Source organism: Lissotriton vulgaris, chromosome 10, assembly GCF_964263255.1.
Source record: "Lissotriton vulgaris chromosome 10, aLisVul1.2, whole genome shotgun sequence".
NCBI classification, from domain to species: domain Eukaryota; kingdom Metazoa; phylum Chordata; class Amphibia; order Caudata; family Salamandridae; genus Lissotriton; species Lissotriton vulgaris.
The window spans coordinates 1,066,571,987-1,066,590,206 of NC_141698.1; the positions used below are offsets into that span (position 1 = coordinate 1,066,571,987).

At 42.6% G+C, this 18,220-nt stretch overlaps 1 protein-coding gene across 1 annotated transcript in view; it reads left to right on the forward strand.

Annotated features, from left to right (window-relative positions):
* NEK10 (NIMA related kinase 10) overlaps positions 1-18,220 on the forward strand; it is a 1,232,468-nt gene that overhangs the window by 390,326 nt on the left and 823,922 nt on the right. The window contains exon 13 of the mRNA XM_086942130.1: positions 1,058-1,197. Coding sequence (XP_086798256.1) covers positions 1,058-1,197 — 140 coding nt within the window. The remainder of the gene's footprint in view (positions 1-1,057; positions 1,198-18,220) is intronic.

Here is an 18,220-nt window from a genome sequence, read left to right on the forward strand (position 1 = left end):
GGACAGAGTTGTTTGCCATTTCTACAACAAAGTCTTTAAGTATAGGACTAGCACAGTGCTGTCCATGCCGAGCAGCAGAATAGCAGCATCAAGAAGAAGTGATATCCATAACAAAGCAAAAATGGAGCAGATTTATACATGCTTTACACACCTGATCCACATTGCCATTGGAAACTTAGCCAGGCAAAAGATGACAATCTGACTTGTGTTGGTTTGTAATATTATTAACCCCTCCTGGCACTTCCTTGTACCTAGGTTTCTGTAAATCTATACTTACCTATTTGCACTTACCTTCTTGATATTTTGATACTCCATACTTTTGATACAACATTCTGTCCACACATAATTTTGCTCCTCAGTATTCTGTCAGCGATGCCAAATCACAGGAGCAAAGAAAGCACACTCACTATGAAGAATCAGGTGCAACGTTCACACCTGCTATTGAGCGAACACTAAACTATCTCAAATGAAAGGGTGAGCAATTTCCACACACATTTTGCATCCCCCTCATGATCAGGACCTTAGTAATTTTATTAAGATTCTGCTACCTAAATTCAAGAAAGGAACCATCAAATAAAACATTTAAATTAGACGAGCAATAGTTATTTTTTTATAATAAACTATTTACGATAATAGTGCAGCTGCTTTGGAAAAATTATTTTTGACTCTCAGACCAAAATATTTACTTAGGTGATTATACCATTTAAAATGCCAACACATCCACAGTGTATAATGGGAAAGCAGGACCTTTTTTGTGTTAAGACACATTCTGCCTGATCTGGAGGCACAAATAGGTTAAATCTTTTGCTGAGGATTTTGACTCATTGTTGATTGACAAATCCGATCTGATGCTTGCTTGCAAATGTTAAAAACTACTATATTTGCCTTATATAGGTATAATAGCTGTATTGATTCAAAATGCAATCTCTAACGGAAGTAACAAAAAGTAGGTGGTGCCAGCATTTAAACAGAACAAAAAAAGTCTTCTTACAATGTAATAAGAGCATAAGCATGTACCATATAAACAAGCATTTACATCATCAATGTCTATTTGTAGGGACAGAAATTTAGTCTCCGACCGGTCATCGATTGGAACCTTGTCGAGTGCAAACGCAGCGGGGCGAATTCAACAACTACGCTTAGCTGAGAATTTGAGCCCTCGCGAGAAACAAGAAGACACCCTGTCTCTTCAAGCAGGTAATCGGACCATAAGTCTATTTCATCCCAGAGACAGGAAATGAATTCTGTGATGCAACCAAGTGTAATCTTTTGTTCCAAAGACGTCACATGCACTTTATTGCTGCTGACCACTAATACATTGTATGCCACTGAGTTTTTTTTTAAGCTGCCGCGTTTTACTCACTACTGATCACTGATATAGTGTACGTTGTATTGTGTTGCAATTTTTTAATAGCACTTACTACCCTGTGTGTGGGTTGCTGAAGCACCTGCCTACATGGGTGCGCTTGTGACCACAGTGCATTTTATATAGTGATTTATATTTTTCAGTTAATTATTTTAGTCTTAGGCTGTGTTTTTTCATCACTGCTAAGTCACACACATGTTGGTGATAGAAGTCTTCTTGTCCCATTATTTTATTTCTGAAATCTTTATTTTTTTATAATTCAAAGAGGCCCACCTAGGTAACACAAGCAAATGTTTTTGCTTTTTTTTAAATGTATTTATTGGCATTTTCTTAATTGCATTACAAAAACAATACTCAGCATTAGAGCACATAAGCTTTTTCATTGTTGCATCAACATTATATTCAGTTAGCAGTGGCAAACGGACAAATAGCAGTGCTATGTTCCTAGATATCACAGTGGGCCTCTTCCCTTCCCCCCACCCGTCACCCCACCCTGGGAGATCATTGTGAGTCAGTGAGCATGAGTCCGTACTTTCTGAGCCACGCCTTACATATTTTCCAGAACTTTTTAGAACAGCCGAGTGTTTTATAAGTCGTTTTCTCCCCCAACATATACATATCCATACTCTTTCTCCATTCGGCCAGAGATGGACTCAGCACAGCACCATACCTTAGCCAGGTCGCGCTTTGCCGCCACTAATCCTAGCTGAAGTAGGGTAAACTTTGTTCTGGGAAGGTCAATTTCCGTGGATATTCCTAACAGAACAAACAGGGGACTCAATGGAATCGTCTCCTCCAAGATAGCTCCCAACTCCTCCAACAGGGTTGCCCAGTACATTTGAATCCGTAAACAATCCCAAACCATGTGGAAAAATGTACCCTCTATCGCCTTACATCGCAAACAGTTGGGTACGTCCGCACTCCCTATGCCGTGCAGTCGAGCTCAATCATAGTATGCTCTATGTAGGTATTTGAATTAAATCAATCAAAGTCGTGACTTGATGGCCACCTCCCGGGGATGCATAAACGCCATTTCCCAATCCAGGTCCTCCATCTCTCCCAATTCTAGCTCCCATTTCGCCCTCAACTTCTGCAGGGAATCTGGCTTATTATTGATTATTGTTCTATATGTCCAGGAGACTGCCTTTTCCCCGATCTCCCTCATCAGGAGTCATCCCTCTAAAGGTGCGTATTCAGGGATGTCGCTGGTGTCTATGTGTTGTGCTCGCCATACTTGCGCCAGATGTAAGTACTTATAGCCTTGGGTTTAATTCATGTCATACTCAGTCTGGAGATGTAAGAAAGTTACCAGCTCCTTACGATACAGTATATCCTTAAGTTGTGAGATGCCTAGCAGATCCCATTTCCTAAAACCTCACAGTTTTGTGGTTTCTTTAAGTCGATTTCCCACCCAGAGCGGGGTTTCCTGGTCACCCGGCCATCCAACTTCATCTGCCTTTCTGCCTTTTTCCATGCCGCTATAACGATACGTGTAGCTGTTAGGAGCTGCGCAGAGCCCCCCCCATAAATGTAGTGCGTGTATGAGCGCCCGGCAAATTGTGTGCGTTCAAGTGCGTATGTGTGGTGGTCCCTCTCCACATGTTCCCATTCATTCACAACGATTAGATGAGTTGCCCAATAATATGCCCGAAGGTCAGGTAGGGAAATGCTGCCATTATATTGCTTGCGTTGCAATGTCGCCAGCGCTATTCTCTGTGGTCTCCCGTCCTAAAGAAATGTCCGCAGTGTGTTGTCTATTTTAGCGAACACCACATCTGGTATTAGCTGATAAGTGTTTTGCAGAACGTACAAGAATTTCGGGAGCCCTATCATTTTGTATATTGCTGCCCTGCCTAGCAATGTCAGTGGCAAGGACTTCCATCTCTCCACATCTGCATGAAACTCTCTGAGCACCCTATAGAGACTGTGATCCAGGGCCACTGCTGTGTTCGTTGTGAAATAAATCCCTAAGTACTTTATACCCTCCTGGGCTAACTGAAGTCGCTGGGGCAGGCCTTATACCCACCACTCATGTCTATCGGATAGAGACATGATTTTACCCAGTTTATTTTATATCCTGCATGTGCGACGTAGGTTTCACAACTATCCATAATATTAGGGAGCGTCGTTTCTGATGTTTGTGCCATACCTTATTATGTCATCGGCATATAAAGAGATCCACTCATCCAATTCCTCATTCTCTCTACCCCGGAATCCTGTTATGTCTGAGTGTGCTCAGATTACACAAGCGAGTGGCTCAAGCACCAGAGCAAAGAGTTGAGGGGACAGGGGACATCCCTGTTGAGTGCCTCTACCTATTGAGAATTCCTGTGACACCACCCCATTAACTCTGGTTCTGGCCAAGGGTCTCTCATAGAGAATTGCTATACATCGCCTGAATACCGGGCCAAACCCAAACTCCTCCAAAGCGGACATAAGAAAGGGCCAATGGACGGTGTCGAATTTCTTTCGGCATCAAGGAACAGGATAAGATGTGGGTCCTCCCTTGTGGTCACCACCTCTAACCAATTGTGCAATCGATGAAGGTTGAGCCTCGTCGACCTCTTTGGCATAAAGCCGGACTAGTCCGATGGATAAGACCAGTAGTTACTAACCCTGGGCAAAGCACTACGCTACGCTCGCGTAGTTTGCGAAGTTTCCGCTACATCGCACCACGCGAATTGCACGTAGCACAGTGCAAACACATGTAGCGTAGTGCAGCAGTCCTTTTTTCTTGCTCGCAGTCCTCAGCGTCAAGTTGGCGACCTCGAGCAAGCAAAATGACATCCCGGTGAGACTTTTTCCTCGTTCACGATCAGCAACATCAAGTTGCCGATTACAAGCGTGGAAAATAGACCTCCCTGTGAGATTCTCAACGCGGGGAGGTCAGGTTTCTCATTGCGACCGGTCGCGTATGCTCGCGGCCGCTATCGATGAGAAACTACCAGTTTTAGACCTGTTTCTGTCATGTTGAGAAAGCTGCTGCTCGACTAAAAATCTACTAGAGCGGCAGAAAACTACAGCTCGCACTGTGCAAGATCCCCTTTTCAATGATTGCACAGTGCCGGATGCTTGTCCGCACTGTGCAATAAATGAAAACGGCTTCTTGCACAGTGCGAACAGAGTACTACGCAGTTCGTGTAGTACCTACGCGTAGCTCACGTAGCTCACGTAGGGCGAAGTGTACTTCGCGTAGCTTCACGTAGCGCTACTTCGCGAACTACGCCGAGGGTTAGTCATTACCACGGTGAGCCTGTTGGCTAATATTCTGGCCAATATTTTGGTCTCCATGTTAATAAGGGAGATAGGTCGGTACAAGCTACACTTCTGTGGCGGTCTGTCCTTCTTGGGAATTACTACGATTGTGGCTGTCCGCAAGTCTCTGGGGAGACTGCCCACCTCGTGCTCCTCCAAGTGTAGTTGGAGGAGTTAGGGGCTAAATAGGGTCACGTATTGCTTAAAAAATTCAGGAGGAAGCCCATTAGACCGGAGACCATCCCAGTTATCAACTGACCAATGGCTGCTATAATTTCCTCCTTCGTAATCTTGTTGTCTAATGTCTGTGACTCAGTAGCTGCCTGATAAGTGTGGCTCAAATCCACCTGAGCGACTTACCTCACTCATCTATCATTCTCATATACTAAGCCAGCCAGGCAGTGGAGAAGAATTAGTAATATATTTATTTGGCCATAATATTCATCTGCAGATGGGCCCCGTCAGGTCTACACCCCAGGGAGTGCACCGAGAGGACTGCCCCATCTCAACACGACAGTACATTATATCACACTACAGTAACATTGGACACGCCTATCATGGAAAATTACAGAACTAGCAAAATGGTGAACAATGAACTCATACATGAGGCATCTGCACCTGCGAAGGCAACACTGTTATCTCCCCTCAAGGCCACGGAGCCGAGGCTCTGCTTCTCCAGGGCATGGAAGCATTTCTGCAAAACTAACTCAAGGCATGAAATGCTGAAACCAGGGATTTTCTGCTTATAAGGGACGGGGAAACATGAGGGGGTAGAGCTGCGGAGCAAGTGTCAGCATCAGAAGTCTCTCTGCCATTGACAAGCTTCTCTCTCTTATAGGAAAGTATACAGAAATATCAATAATGGGAACCTTACCAAGGGAAAGCAATGTACCACAACAGGTTTTCTAACTTAGTAGGCAATAATAAGACAAAAGCTTACACATTACAGAAACAATTCTATCTAGCTGAAGCTTGCATATTACAAAAATAGCTCAGTGGGTTGCAGCACATGAATAATAAGCTGGATCTGCATATTGGTTAGACACATTAGGCTAACATATTCACAACATCATTAGGACATTCTGTAACAGGAAAATTACAATCTATCAGACCCTCCTTTTAGCCTATTGCGGCTAACATAAGTGCAGCTTTTATTGCTTAAAGGTAAGGACTGTACAATTCTAAAGGAGAGAACGGGGACGGCATCACTCATCAATCAAACGGAAGCAAAGAAAACAAGAATAACCAATAATATATCATCATAAAAGATATCTGGTATTGGGAAATGAAATACTAGGATGAGCATGATCATAGAAGTAGTGCAGCATACTATAGGACAGGAAGTGCAGAGGCAACAAGTAAAAGAACAACCCCTGCAATACCTACTAAAACAATAATTATTCTCTGGGTGTTACGCACCCTCCTTTTTGACAGTACAAGTCATGAGCAGGAATAAATGCAAATAAGATCAAACTGTCATTATCAGGGAAAGCACCCTATTGAATTCTATACTGAGGGCTCACTGGCATTATCAGCGAGGACCTATATCTAACAGCAATGAAGTAGATGTTTATCAGGCTGAAACATGTGTTTTACTAAACTCCTCAAAGTATACTAAACCTCATAGCTACTTCCATAGGGCAACATTTTTTCACCCTTGTGTGTGTATGAAAGCAATGACCCACACACCCAATAATCTGCAGTACTATAAGTAACATGTGTCTGGAGCAACATTTGAATACTACATCATCCTAATGAACTTCCCAGTGCTCCTCTTCGTAAGGAGCTAGGGTACCAATGACATTCTCAGGCGGTATGGGTAAAGTATTCATGAGGGTATGCACAAAACCAAAAGAATAATGTTCTGAAAAGAAATATGAAAGCAATTAGTTAGCATATAAACAAACACAATATTAAATTTGTAGACCATGAGGACCAAATATGGGCAGGGGCATCTGGACAAGGAGCCGCAGAGGCTGCTCCTCCTGGGGAATAGGAACATTCAAAGGGACTCATTTTCCTAGCTAAAAGTCCAAAGTAAACTAGGGGAAAAACAGTTCACACTGAGGCCAACCAGAGGGGATCTTCTCCCTTCAAGAGATCTTCTCCCTGTGTCCGTTAAAGCCTCACAGGCAGGCTTCTATTGTTCATTCCCTAACTCCCACAACGGAGTCGCACAGCTTCACGACTCAGAGGAGCACTTAATCTGGGCCCAGGCACAACCTAATGTTCTTGGGAAAATGTCTCGACCGGTGCACCAGGGCCTTTGTCTGTAGTCCTTTCCTACCACTTTCTATAGTCCTTCCCTACTACCCTTACTCAGCCCTTCTTCCGGTGCCCTGCTCTCCTTTCCTGGGCCGCAGATTGTAGCGAGTGCTCCCTCGCACCTCTGGATCTGTGAACAGAATGGGGGGGCTCAACAGCAAGGGACTTATCCGCTGATATTGGCTCACTGTGGTCTAGAGAGGCCTCGTCACTTGCAACTGGGGCCGGACTCTCTTCGTTCTGAACCTGCTCCTCACCCCTCAACAAGGCATCCGAGAAGGGTACATACTGAGGAACCTCTTCACATTCTTCATCAGCGACGCCCTTCCTCAACCATTCATCATAGGGCAATGGAAGCGGGACCCGTTTCTTACATCCGTCCACGACTTATGACCCTGGATCCTGAGTGTGGTACGGGTGGCCAGTAGCACCTGGCGTGGCTCGGCGCACCTCGGCTCCAAACAAGACTTCCGCTGGTATCTTCGGTTGACGACTCAGTCCCCGGGTTGGATGGTGTGTCCAGGCCCCTCCAGTTGCGGCTTCAGTGTGTCTGCTACCTGCTGATGAACGGAACGGAGATCTTTAGTCAAAGCATACAGGTAATCTGTCAACAAAGGGTATTCAATATTAGCAAAACATTTTGGTCTCTGGACACCCCAAACATTTGCTGGGCGGTGTGAATTTGAAGGTGAAAACATCTCAGGCCTATCAATAAATTTGTGCACTGACAATAGGTAATACATTACATATCTGACTTTTTCCACTGTATTACCTGTGGACGGACATACGCATTTACTGAATTCTAAGAGAAGAGAAAAAATAAAACAAAACAGACATGTTATATTCCAGCATTTTCACTTGAGAACCCTCAAAAAGGGAATTTCAAACCGCTATTCCTATAGCATGCACACAGTGTCTACTTTGTGAACCTTCACTGTTGTGCAAAACTTCAAACACTTCTAATATTCTTTTTCTTACGCAAAACAACTATATTTTTGCTCATGACCATGCTCACATATTATAGAAGCAGCAGGAAACTAACTTCTACAAAGCTATAATTTCTAAAAAAATATATATTTTGCTGAGGATCACACACGCATCTTTCACCTTTCTCACTATTTAGACCATGTAACATTTTGTTTAGGGGAAAACCTGTTCACCAGCTCTAATAGGGATTGTCAGCTCAACTATACAGGCTAACTGATAAGAGACTTGTAAAACCTGTGCACCTTTACTTAGTGCTGCACAATAATGATGTTGTTACCTAGGAATGTGAAACAAAAAAAAAGTACAGACCTATTGTTCCCTTCAAAGGTCAAATAAGGAAACACTAGTCTGGGGCTACCAGTCCTTTCATCCCTATCCAATTAAAATAATTCTCTAATAAAGACTATCAGTTTATTTTCACAGACTAGCTAATAAAGAACTAGCTGTAGTGTAGTTCCTAGTTTCCCACTAGGCCCTGCGCATTGGAATAACATAAACAGTAGTATCGACGTGGAACTGCTTATATTCCAGGCCTCCACTGACTATGCTAAACTTAATTGGGTTGTGTTACCAACTAGCTCAGAGGTCACTGGAAACTTTCTTCTCTGCATAGGAAGTGATCAGCTTCCTTGGCACAGACAAGAAGGGATTCAGCTTTCCAACAACCGTGCAACATGACAACTTTGCTCCTCAGATCAAGAGTCGATCTCTAGGGTCGTGTGAAACAATAGACATAGATTTCACTCAGTCAGTCTAGTGCAGTTTACTTTCACAGTATGTAGAGAATAGAGAGACGGGCGTTAGTCAATAAAGGGTTAACATTTATTGAACAGTCTTTCTTCTCATACAAGAGAAATGTATTGCCACAATTGCAATAACTGTTATTATAAAAAGTACGTACAGTAAGATAAGAATAGCGAAATAGAACTGTAAAAGCATTGATATGGTTTCTTAGCCATACAATGGTTTAAAAGTAATAAAACATATATACAGTCATATATACATTAGGCTAACATACTCAACTGGTGCTTCTAACTAAGCCTACCCCAGTGTGCCTGACCTAGGCCTAACACGTGAGAAGGGGAGTAAGTAAGTAGCTTAAGTTAAGTTGGTTTTGCCAAGGTTTGTTTCAAGAATTCTCTTTTAAGGGTTTAGTCAACACCATACCTCTGAATAGAATGATGGAGGATTGGTATCTCCTTCAGGGGTCTCTCTCGATATCCCAGTCACCTGCGAGGGTAAACTGGAAGCGCCGGGACTGGATTTCTCTGCACGAGAAAGGCAGCGGCTTCTCTCAGCGCGTCTGGAGGAAGGAGGGGTGACAGCGTCCGCGGGCAGCTGGGCTGGATGTCTTCGCAGAGGACGGCTGCACGGCTCCTCAAGCGTACTGCACCATAGGTCGCGCTGTAGCGGCGATAATGGTAATCAGTAGCTTCACCACCACAGGATAGCAGGCTGCAGCGACAGGCAACGCTCAACAGCAGTTAGCTTCGCTCTCACAGCTCACAGCTTCGCATTGCTTAAGGCAACGTTGGTAATATTTATACCTGACAGGTGCCGGGTTTGACGCAAGTTTGCTGGACATAAGACGTCAATTAAAGATGTCACTAGGAAGTGGCAGCTATCAGTTGCTCATTAGAGTTCCATTACTAATCAAAACATAGCAAGCGGGGATTTCCAGGTTTGCTAAGTTTTTATCTTGTTGAAGAACTCGGAGTGTTATCTAGGAATATCAGATAGTGACTGCTGCTCTGTCATTGCACTAATTGGTCGCAAAGGAAGTAGCAGAGAGTCATGCTGGAATGTGGCTCTGTGGCTCTGCTCGTGTGAGGCCAGAGATGACTTTACAGAAAATCGCACTTGAACGGTTATGCCAATATAGGGAATAAATGGATTTATAGCCGAATAGGGGCATAAGGTCACAGTATCGATCAGGAACCTAGATAAGCACATGACACCCACTCCACGAATTCATGTCCATCAAAATTACTAAAACTAAGCAATTAGATGTATGTGTAACATTGTGTAACATAGCCCACCCCAAAATACATAAATGCATTCGAAATAGGCGTACTTGTAATACATGGAATTTAGGTACTGTACGTTTTTTAAAGCATAGTAATCATTCAAAAGGTATTGCATATGAAGTCGATGAACGATTATGCAAAAAGAATTACACATGAAGTATCTCTGACAGAAGAAATGCGAGATAAATCATCACATAAAAATGCATTTGTAATAATATGTGTGCTAGAGGCTGGTGTTATGTTGTTATGTCTCTAGATGTGTTTTAGAAATAGAAGTGTGAAGCTTCTGTTCTCTAAGAATAGTTTTTACGTTAAGCAAAGAATTGTTCGTGCCAAAAAGAGAGGGTCAATATTTTAAAAAAATTGTCCAATTCAAAGAAAAATCAGTTTTCCAAAGCTCCTGGCAGTTTTATGTTGATCAAAACTGAAGGCCGAATTCAGAGTTCATGGGAACGCCGTGTGTCGGAAAGCTTCTCAAAAGTTATTGTTTCTCTGTGGGTGAGAACATCGTATCAGACAGGCTCGCAAAGAATTGGTCTACAAAATCAGGTGATAGTTCAACCAAATTAGATAGCGCTGAAACTTGGCAGGTGTGAGAATGATTGCTGTCATCGAATGCAGGATCAGCAATGCTCACAGAACGTTGTACCTGGATGATGTTGCTTTTGTCACTCGCTCCACTGTTACCACTTGGCTGTAGTACAGGAGTCTCCACGAATGCCGTCATCAGGATTGGTAGCCGCTGGGGACAACACAATGCGTGAGCCGTTATTGGACTTAGCAAAGTATCGACGTCCATTGGTACTGCTGATGGAAGTGAAAGACAGATGTCCAACACGCATTCCTCGCCGCAAAGCATACACCGTAGCACAGGTAAAATGCAATTTTGCCATATTGGTCTGAATGAAAGGAACCAGGTCATGTTTAGATCTCTCAGCCTGGCCAATCCGAGGACGTTAGTTATCCTGTCCCTGTAGCGCAGTGCTAGGATTGTTTCTTCCATTCCCATGGGAGCTATGTCTGAGCCGAGGCTTGCCATAACGTAGCAGGATGGTCAAAAATAGAATCCCTGCGATGAGTCCAAAAAATAGTGGAATACCACCAAAGATGGAGTGCACAAAATTAGGAAAGATTCCCAAAATTGCCTGGAAGGGTGTTAGCAGTCCCGTAAAGACTGTCTTAAATATGCCTGGGATGCTTGTAGCACTAGACATGTTAAGGAGTTGGTCTAGTATTTGTACGAAATGCACGGGGCAATTTGTTGATAAAAGGTCATGGACCTCAGTAGCCGTCCTTGCGACTAGAAGATCATACGTCTCTTTAGATGACGTTATAGGCACTGTTGTCTGTAAAAGCACAGATTTCATTTTGCTTAATGTATCAATTCGTATAGAATAGAGATTCAGACGAGGCCAGAGGGGAGTCACTGTGTCTGGAGGCCCGCTCGGGAACAATGCTTGCATACAGCATTTGACCATGGACGTTACTTGTACTAGATAACTTAGTCCGGGCGCGAGGCCACAGCACCTGTGATCCGTTCTTAGAATGTAACTCCCGTTTGCGAGTTGCATAAAGAAGGGCTCTATCTGAGTTGCAGGTGTGACTAGCTGGTGGCATGAAAGGTTGTTTGAATTACCATCGCATGCTCCGTGTAAATTAATACCCTGACACAAAAGTATACCGCTTAGTGAGTGTTTACAGTTGTCACCACTAAGAAATACATTTTTGTCGCTGTCACTATAGCAAGAATGAGTGTATGGTAATTTCCATTCGGATTTAACATATCCCTTACCCAATTGTTCATATTGGCCAGCAGGTATGTACTCAAGGCATTTATGAAATCGGAAAGTTGTTATCGGAATTGTGATAATTCCGTGTATTATCCATTCAATGACAGGGCTCTCTGACATTGTCAATGGTAATCTCTCGAGTTTCTCGATGCTCAAAATTGTATAGTCTGCTCCTTTCTGTGCCAAACTGATCTGTTTATCAGTAAGGTTAAAAATGGAAAATAATGACGTTGTGTTGATTAAACGCCAAGGCACATAGCCTGAACGAAGATTTTGCAGCGTCCAGCCTAATTCTATAATAGTGCGTAATTGAGATTGGCCATGTTGTAACATTAGCAAATCTCTGTCTATCACATCAAAGGCAGATGATACAATATTGTCCAAAGAATATATTCTGGAAGACAGAGTCATTAACCCATTGTCTACCACAGAAAGTGATTTTTCCAAATTAATACGATCAATTTCTCGTATCTTTTCAGCAGTTTCAATTTGCTTTACTTTCCAAGCCTCGTTGTAAGCAGCATAGATACTGGTCGCTATGAAACGCTTTTGACGCTGTTTGCGTGGACCAAGAATGAAGTCGCGCAAATCAGCACCATCTTTTAACAAAGACAAGTGTTGCTTAATTTCAGCCAGTGTGGATGAAGTTAGCCATTCTAGGCAGAGTTTGCCTACACTGTATGTGGTTATAATTCCTGGATGTTGTCTCTGGGAATATCTTGAGTCTAATCTGGTCATTTTTAAACCCTGTGTTTTGTTCAGGAACCTATCTTGACAGTTATTTGTGTCTGTAGGCCAGATTAACCACTTTTTCCAATCAGGATGTGTTCTGTTGAAATGTAAAATGTGTGACACGTCTAACTCATTATCTGCAGTTGTATTCTCAGCTATTGGCTTTGGTATAGACGGTGTTTTCATTTCTTTGTTCTTGGCTAGGCCAAGACAAGATGTTTGGTGTACAGTGTCATTTAAAAATAACATTTGTTCTGGTATCATGCAGGTTCTAAACAGTGCTTCTATGCCTTGCACCTGCCAATCTTTTGTACCCCAAATTGATTTCGTTTCAATATTATTTTTCCAATAATCAAAACCAAATGTCATCATTTTGTCATAAAATGCTTCTGAATATATCAATTTAGAATTTGTCAGCATTGTTTTCATGCCTGTTTTATCTAACAGTTTATAATAAAACGTTTCTGCATCACTTGTGTTAAACCCTGAAAAATATTTGAATTTCTCAAAAAATGCTTTAGAACTGCTTTTAGGTGGTGTAGAACAATGTTCCCATTGATTATACATAAAAACATTTCTAGGCTGTGCAGATTTATGCAAGTAATGATCCCCATAGTGGGTGTAACAGAATAACTGCTCATAACTAGATGAACCTTGTAAATAATCATGATCTGTGAATCTAGCTGACATTACTAAATCAGACATCATGTCATTAATACTGTTAAAGTCCCAATCATCAGAGAATGTACTTGGTGTCACAAAGTCACTTAAGGAAACCTTTAGTTGATGAGGATACTTCAGGATTTCGACCGGACCATAGATCTCATAGTCTGTTTTCTCCCATACTACCCCACCAGGTATTGGAATTGCTGTGACATTTACTGTTGACAGTTCTCTTTTCTTCACGTGGGATGATCTGTGTGGTTTCAGGACTAGGTTGATGTTCTGACTTGCTGTGTCCATTGTAATATATTTTCCTTCAATGAATTTTCCCAAACATAGTACCATGATGAGCCAAAGCAGGAGGAAAAATACACCTAGACCAAACCAGAACTCTAGCCAAGGGGAAACAAGGTAGATTTCCTTCAGTTGTTGAAAGAGTTTCGTTGCTTTTTCTTTAAAAGACTTTTTTGTTTCTGGCATCACTTCGGGCTCATTTAAATCTTCAGAGAAGTTGTCGAAGTTGATGAAATAACCAGAGGCAGTTCTGTCAATTGATGGGATTGTTCTTTCAATCTGTCTCTCGGTAGCACTTTCTGATGCCACATCATTGTAGACTGGTGTTGTTTCTTGACGAACTGTTTCAATCTGTGTTTCAAGAGGCACGAGTTCCATGGCATTATTGCATAGTCCTTCATTGTGCACTGCAGGCTGATCGAATGTGATTAGTCTTTCAGTTTGAACCTCTTGGATTGTTGCAAGTTTGGGTATTCTGTTGTTTCTTGGGAGTCCACTGGGCCTACTGTTGATTATAGGCCACATGCTTGTGGTTTTACCAGATCGATGGACACGACTCTGTTCTCCTTTTTACCAGCAAGGGGCGGTAGCACAACTGATCTTGTTCCGGTGACTGCTAAGACAGGTACTGCTTTTCTGTAAGAAGGCCCAAATTCCTTCTTAACCGCGATCTTTTCTCTGACTAGATCCCCAATCTTTGGAATCCAGACAGGCCTTGCTGGGGCTGTTGCGGGTGGTGCCTCGTCAGTGGTATTTGGCTGTTGCTTCAACTTTATGTTGCTTAATGATTTTCTTGTTTCATTTAGTTCCTGTAAAACAGCCAAACGGTCTTTTACTTCAAACTGCTTTGTTTCTTCTTGTACCACTGACATCTGACTATCGAGGTCCTGAACGCGCATTCTTATTCCGAACAATAGTTCGTATGGGCTGAAACCTTTTAGAGAATTTCTTGGCATGTTGTTAAGACTAGTCTGGACACTTATTAAATGTTTGACCCACCCAGCGCCTGAACCTAATACCTTCGCTGTTATAGATTGCTTTATGTCCCGGTTTTTTCTTTCTACCACACTTGTGCGACGGACAAGAATATCACAACCCAATTCCCATGCTAGCCATGGCCCCCCCACAAGCTCGAGAGCTGAAAGCAGGACCCTGGTCAGAATGGAACGTGGTAATTGCGTATGTGCCGATATGGACTCGCTAATCTTTTATAACCGTTCTAGGCGTCAGCCGAGTGCTGGTGGCCTCATTTTTTAAGTGCTTTTCGTCTTAACTATTAATAGGACGCAGGACGGGATGTAGGCAGCGTTACGCTCTTTCTGATTGGTAGCCGGTAGCAAGGTTCGCTACTGCGATCCCTATTGCAGTTTTCACAGTTGTTTGCATATATTTGGTGTTCTACACTCATTCCCGGCCACCAGAATACTGATTGTAATTCAGTCAGTGATTCCTCGATCTTTCTGTGCCTAAGACCCAAACCCATGTGTGCGTCTGCTATTAAAAATATTCTCCTGTTCATGTTTGGAATTACTCTATCCCCCACTCCAGGGATTCGAGCAAAAGGAACGGAGTTTGCATCGATTATGTATGCATAATTGAGTGGATAGTTTACGGGTAGTGCTGCACAGTCGCCTTTTACGGTCGTTTTTACTGCTAGCATGGTTTCCCCGTCTATATACTTATCTGTACGCTTTTCTGTGGCTACGGAAGCCGGGTTAGTTGCTTCCGCGGTGGCTGTATTAGCCAATGAATTCCCTGGAACGTGAACGCCATCACGTTGAAGACTCTGTGCGTGAATCACGTGAGTCTTTTGTAGTTCTTTGTGTAAAAGAGCTACCTGTTCCCAAAGCAATTTATGCTTTATTGTGGCACCTGTGTCATCTTTGTAGTCGTTTTCGATCCAACTCTGCAGTTTGTTGTTGTAAGAATTGACGCAAAAATGAGAATCGCACACGATAAGTGTGGGGAATTCGCGTTCTGCATTTTCGAGCGCCATCTTTAAAGATCTGATTTCAGTTCTCTGAACCGAACAGTTTCTTACAGATTCAGTTTTTGTTACTTTCGGTCTGAATTTACCGCACAGCCAACGACCTTTAATAATCGCACATGCTGCATTGTAGGATTTACTCTCTACATTAAAATGCTGTACAAAGCTATCTGTATAGATTATACAGGCGTATTGTGGGAGAGGCAGAATTTCGATTGGCAGAGGATATTCTTCTTCATATTCTAAATCATTCAGTTCTTCGTATTGCGGGGCGAAATAGTATTTCACGTCTTCCGCTGCTAGAGAATCTATGCACTGTATCCATTTCGGATCCAGTGACACTGTAGGCAGGTTTACTGGGCTGAATAGCGCCTCGAAGGCGGATTCCGCTGTAAGGATATTAATCCGTTTACCGTGTGCTAGTTCTCTTTCATTTGCTAATGCGATTTGCACTGCGTTCACAGTTCTTTCTGTGCGACTGAATGTTTTTTCTGCTTGTGTGTACAAGTGAGATTTAATTGAAATTGGTACCTTTTCTCCCTCATTAGAGGTTAGGTACGTGAATCCGCATCTTCCTGAGATGACTCGGATTACAAGATCGATCGTGTTGTCACGTGTATCTAATTTTGTTTTTGCTAACATGTCTGTTTGCAGTGATCTCAAAATTTCTGTGTGTTTTTGAGTCCAATTGATTTGTTTTAAATCAGGTTTTATTAGTTCGTAGAGAGGTTTAACCCTCTCTGCGTAATTTAGGATGTAAGTTCTTCCGAAATTCAGAAAACCTAGAATGGATTGTAAATTCTTCAGCGTTTTTGGAGCTTGGAGTACAGCGCACTTCTCTAAGAAGTTGTCCGCTAGGCTTTTCCCTTCACTTGATAATTCGTACCCTAAGAACAGTACTGTCAGATGGGCAATTCGGGACTTTTTAAAGTTGAATTTGTAACCCTCTGCTGCGAACCCAAGTATAATGGTGTTCACTCTTTTCAAGTGAGTATCCAAGTTGTCGTCTGTGAGATAAATATCATCTACGTAAGATAATGCTTCATCATCATAGAGTTGTAGTAACTCTGTTACCCTAGCTGAGAATAGTCCTGGGCTGTTCTTGAACCCCTGTGGGAGTCGACAGAATTTTTTCTGCGACCCAAATGCAGAGAAAGCGGTCAAGTATCTGCTTTCTGGTGCAATGTTTTGACAAAAGAAACCATTAGAAATGTCTAATGTCGTTTTGTATTTTTTCCTAACTATGTTATTCATTAGGGCTGCACTATGCGAGTTTTGTACTGCAAAAGTTTTGCAACATGTATTAAGGTGTCTGTAGTCCAAAACTAGACGATATGAATTGTCTGGCTTGGAGACAGGAAACAAAGGATTGTTCATTTGAGAGGTGCATGTTTCAATCACCCCCTGGTACTCAAGTTGATCTAAGATCTCCCTGACCTGTTTTTTAGCTTCTTGCTTTATGGGATACTGCCGTTGGGCAGTTGGTTCACTTTTTAGTTGGATTTTGTGAGGCGATGAATCCTCATCCCATCCTACATGATTTTTATACAATGCAGGTGCCTGGGCTACAGCCCATTTCCTTGCATATGTGTATTTCTTATGAATCGGAATGTGATTCGAGAAGGCAGGCATAATCACTTCTTCGCCACGAGGGCACTCCATGACAAACTCCGGGGGCCAATCTTTTTCAGCTAACAGAATATCATAGCCTTTTGAGAGCTTATCCCAAAATAGACCCTTAATTTTCCTAGTCTTATCACCCTCCATACGCAATGTTATTTCGTATATTTTATGGGGATCGCTAAGTCTGGCGTCGGCAGTTTCAACCTGAATGTATTCATTCGTGTCCACTGTCTCCAGATGACTCATCAAGTTCTTGCGCGCTATACTGATTTCTGCTGCACTGTCCAACATTGTCAATGCCCACTCCCCGTTTTTCAACTGTGTCCTCAGTATTCTCGGCATGGTTGATTACTCTAATACTGGCTACCTTCTTTTTAGGAAATTGAGATTTCTTATTTTGAGCAGGTTCCTTGTCTTTGGACTTGGTGTGCTCTCCTGGGTCTGACCGTCCTCTTCTTTCCGAATTCTGTGGAAGAGATCGAGAGGGACGTGTATCAATACTTTGATATCTATCAGGTTTTTTTAGATTATCCCTATTTCTAAGGTTATATCTTTTCTCAGAGGGCTCCCGTTGGGGAGACTGGCGTTCTCGAGTCGGAGTTCTTTCCCTCCGTCGAGGAGACCTTCCTCTGGACTGGAAAACTTTTTCCTTGGGAGTGGATTGTTTATTTCCATCCCAGCTCTTTTTAGGAGTGTTTAAATTATTTTTAATAAATAATTTTTCAGGATTTTCGAGCAGTTGGGGCTTAACTGGTTTTCCACCCAAGCTGTCTCTACCTAATTCTTCATAGCATTTTTCTATGATTTTTGCAAGCTCAACAGGATCTTTTATATCTGTTTCCCTCAACTTCTGGCGAATCGCCACAGATGCTGCTTCTCCCTTTACGTTGGCTAATAATATAGCCGTGACCTGTTTGAAATCTTTCAGTAATTTCATACCTAGATTTAAAGCTGGTTCTGGACCGAATTCATTTTGAATCTGTTTTAGCACGTCTGGTATTACCGCCATAGACGGAACACCGTGTGTTTTTGTGTAAATGGAAGCAAAGACTGTACCCCAAGTGTCGCAGTCCTCCACGTGTGGTGCGATTCCCATAGGAAGGCAGATGGTCAAGATTCTGTGTTTCTCAATAGGGGTAGTGTCAGGAAATACTGCCTCTATTTGAGTGATTTTCTGGGCTAACCAGAAAGGAATTTGTTCCCGTTTTACGGGTGTTTTACCAAGACATGA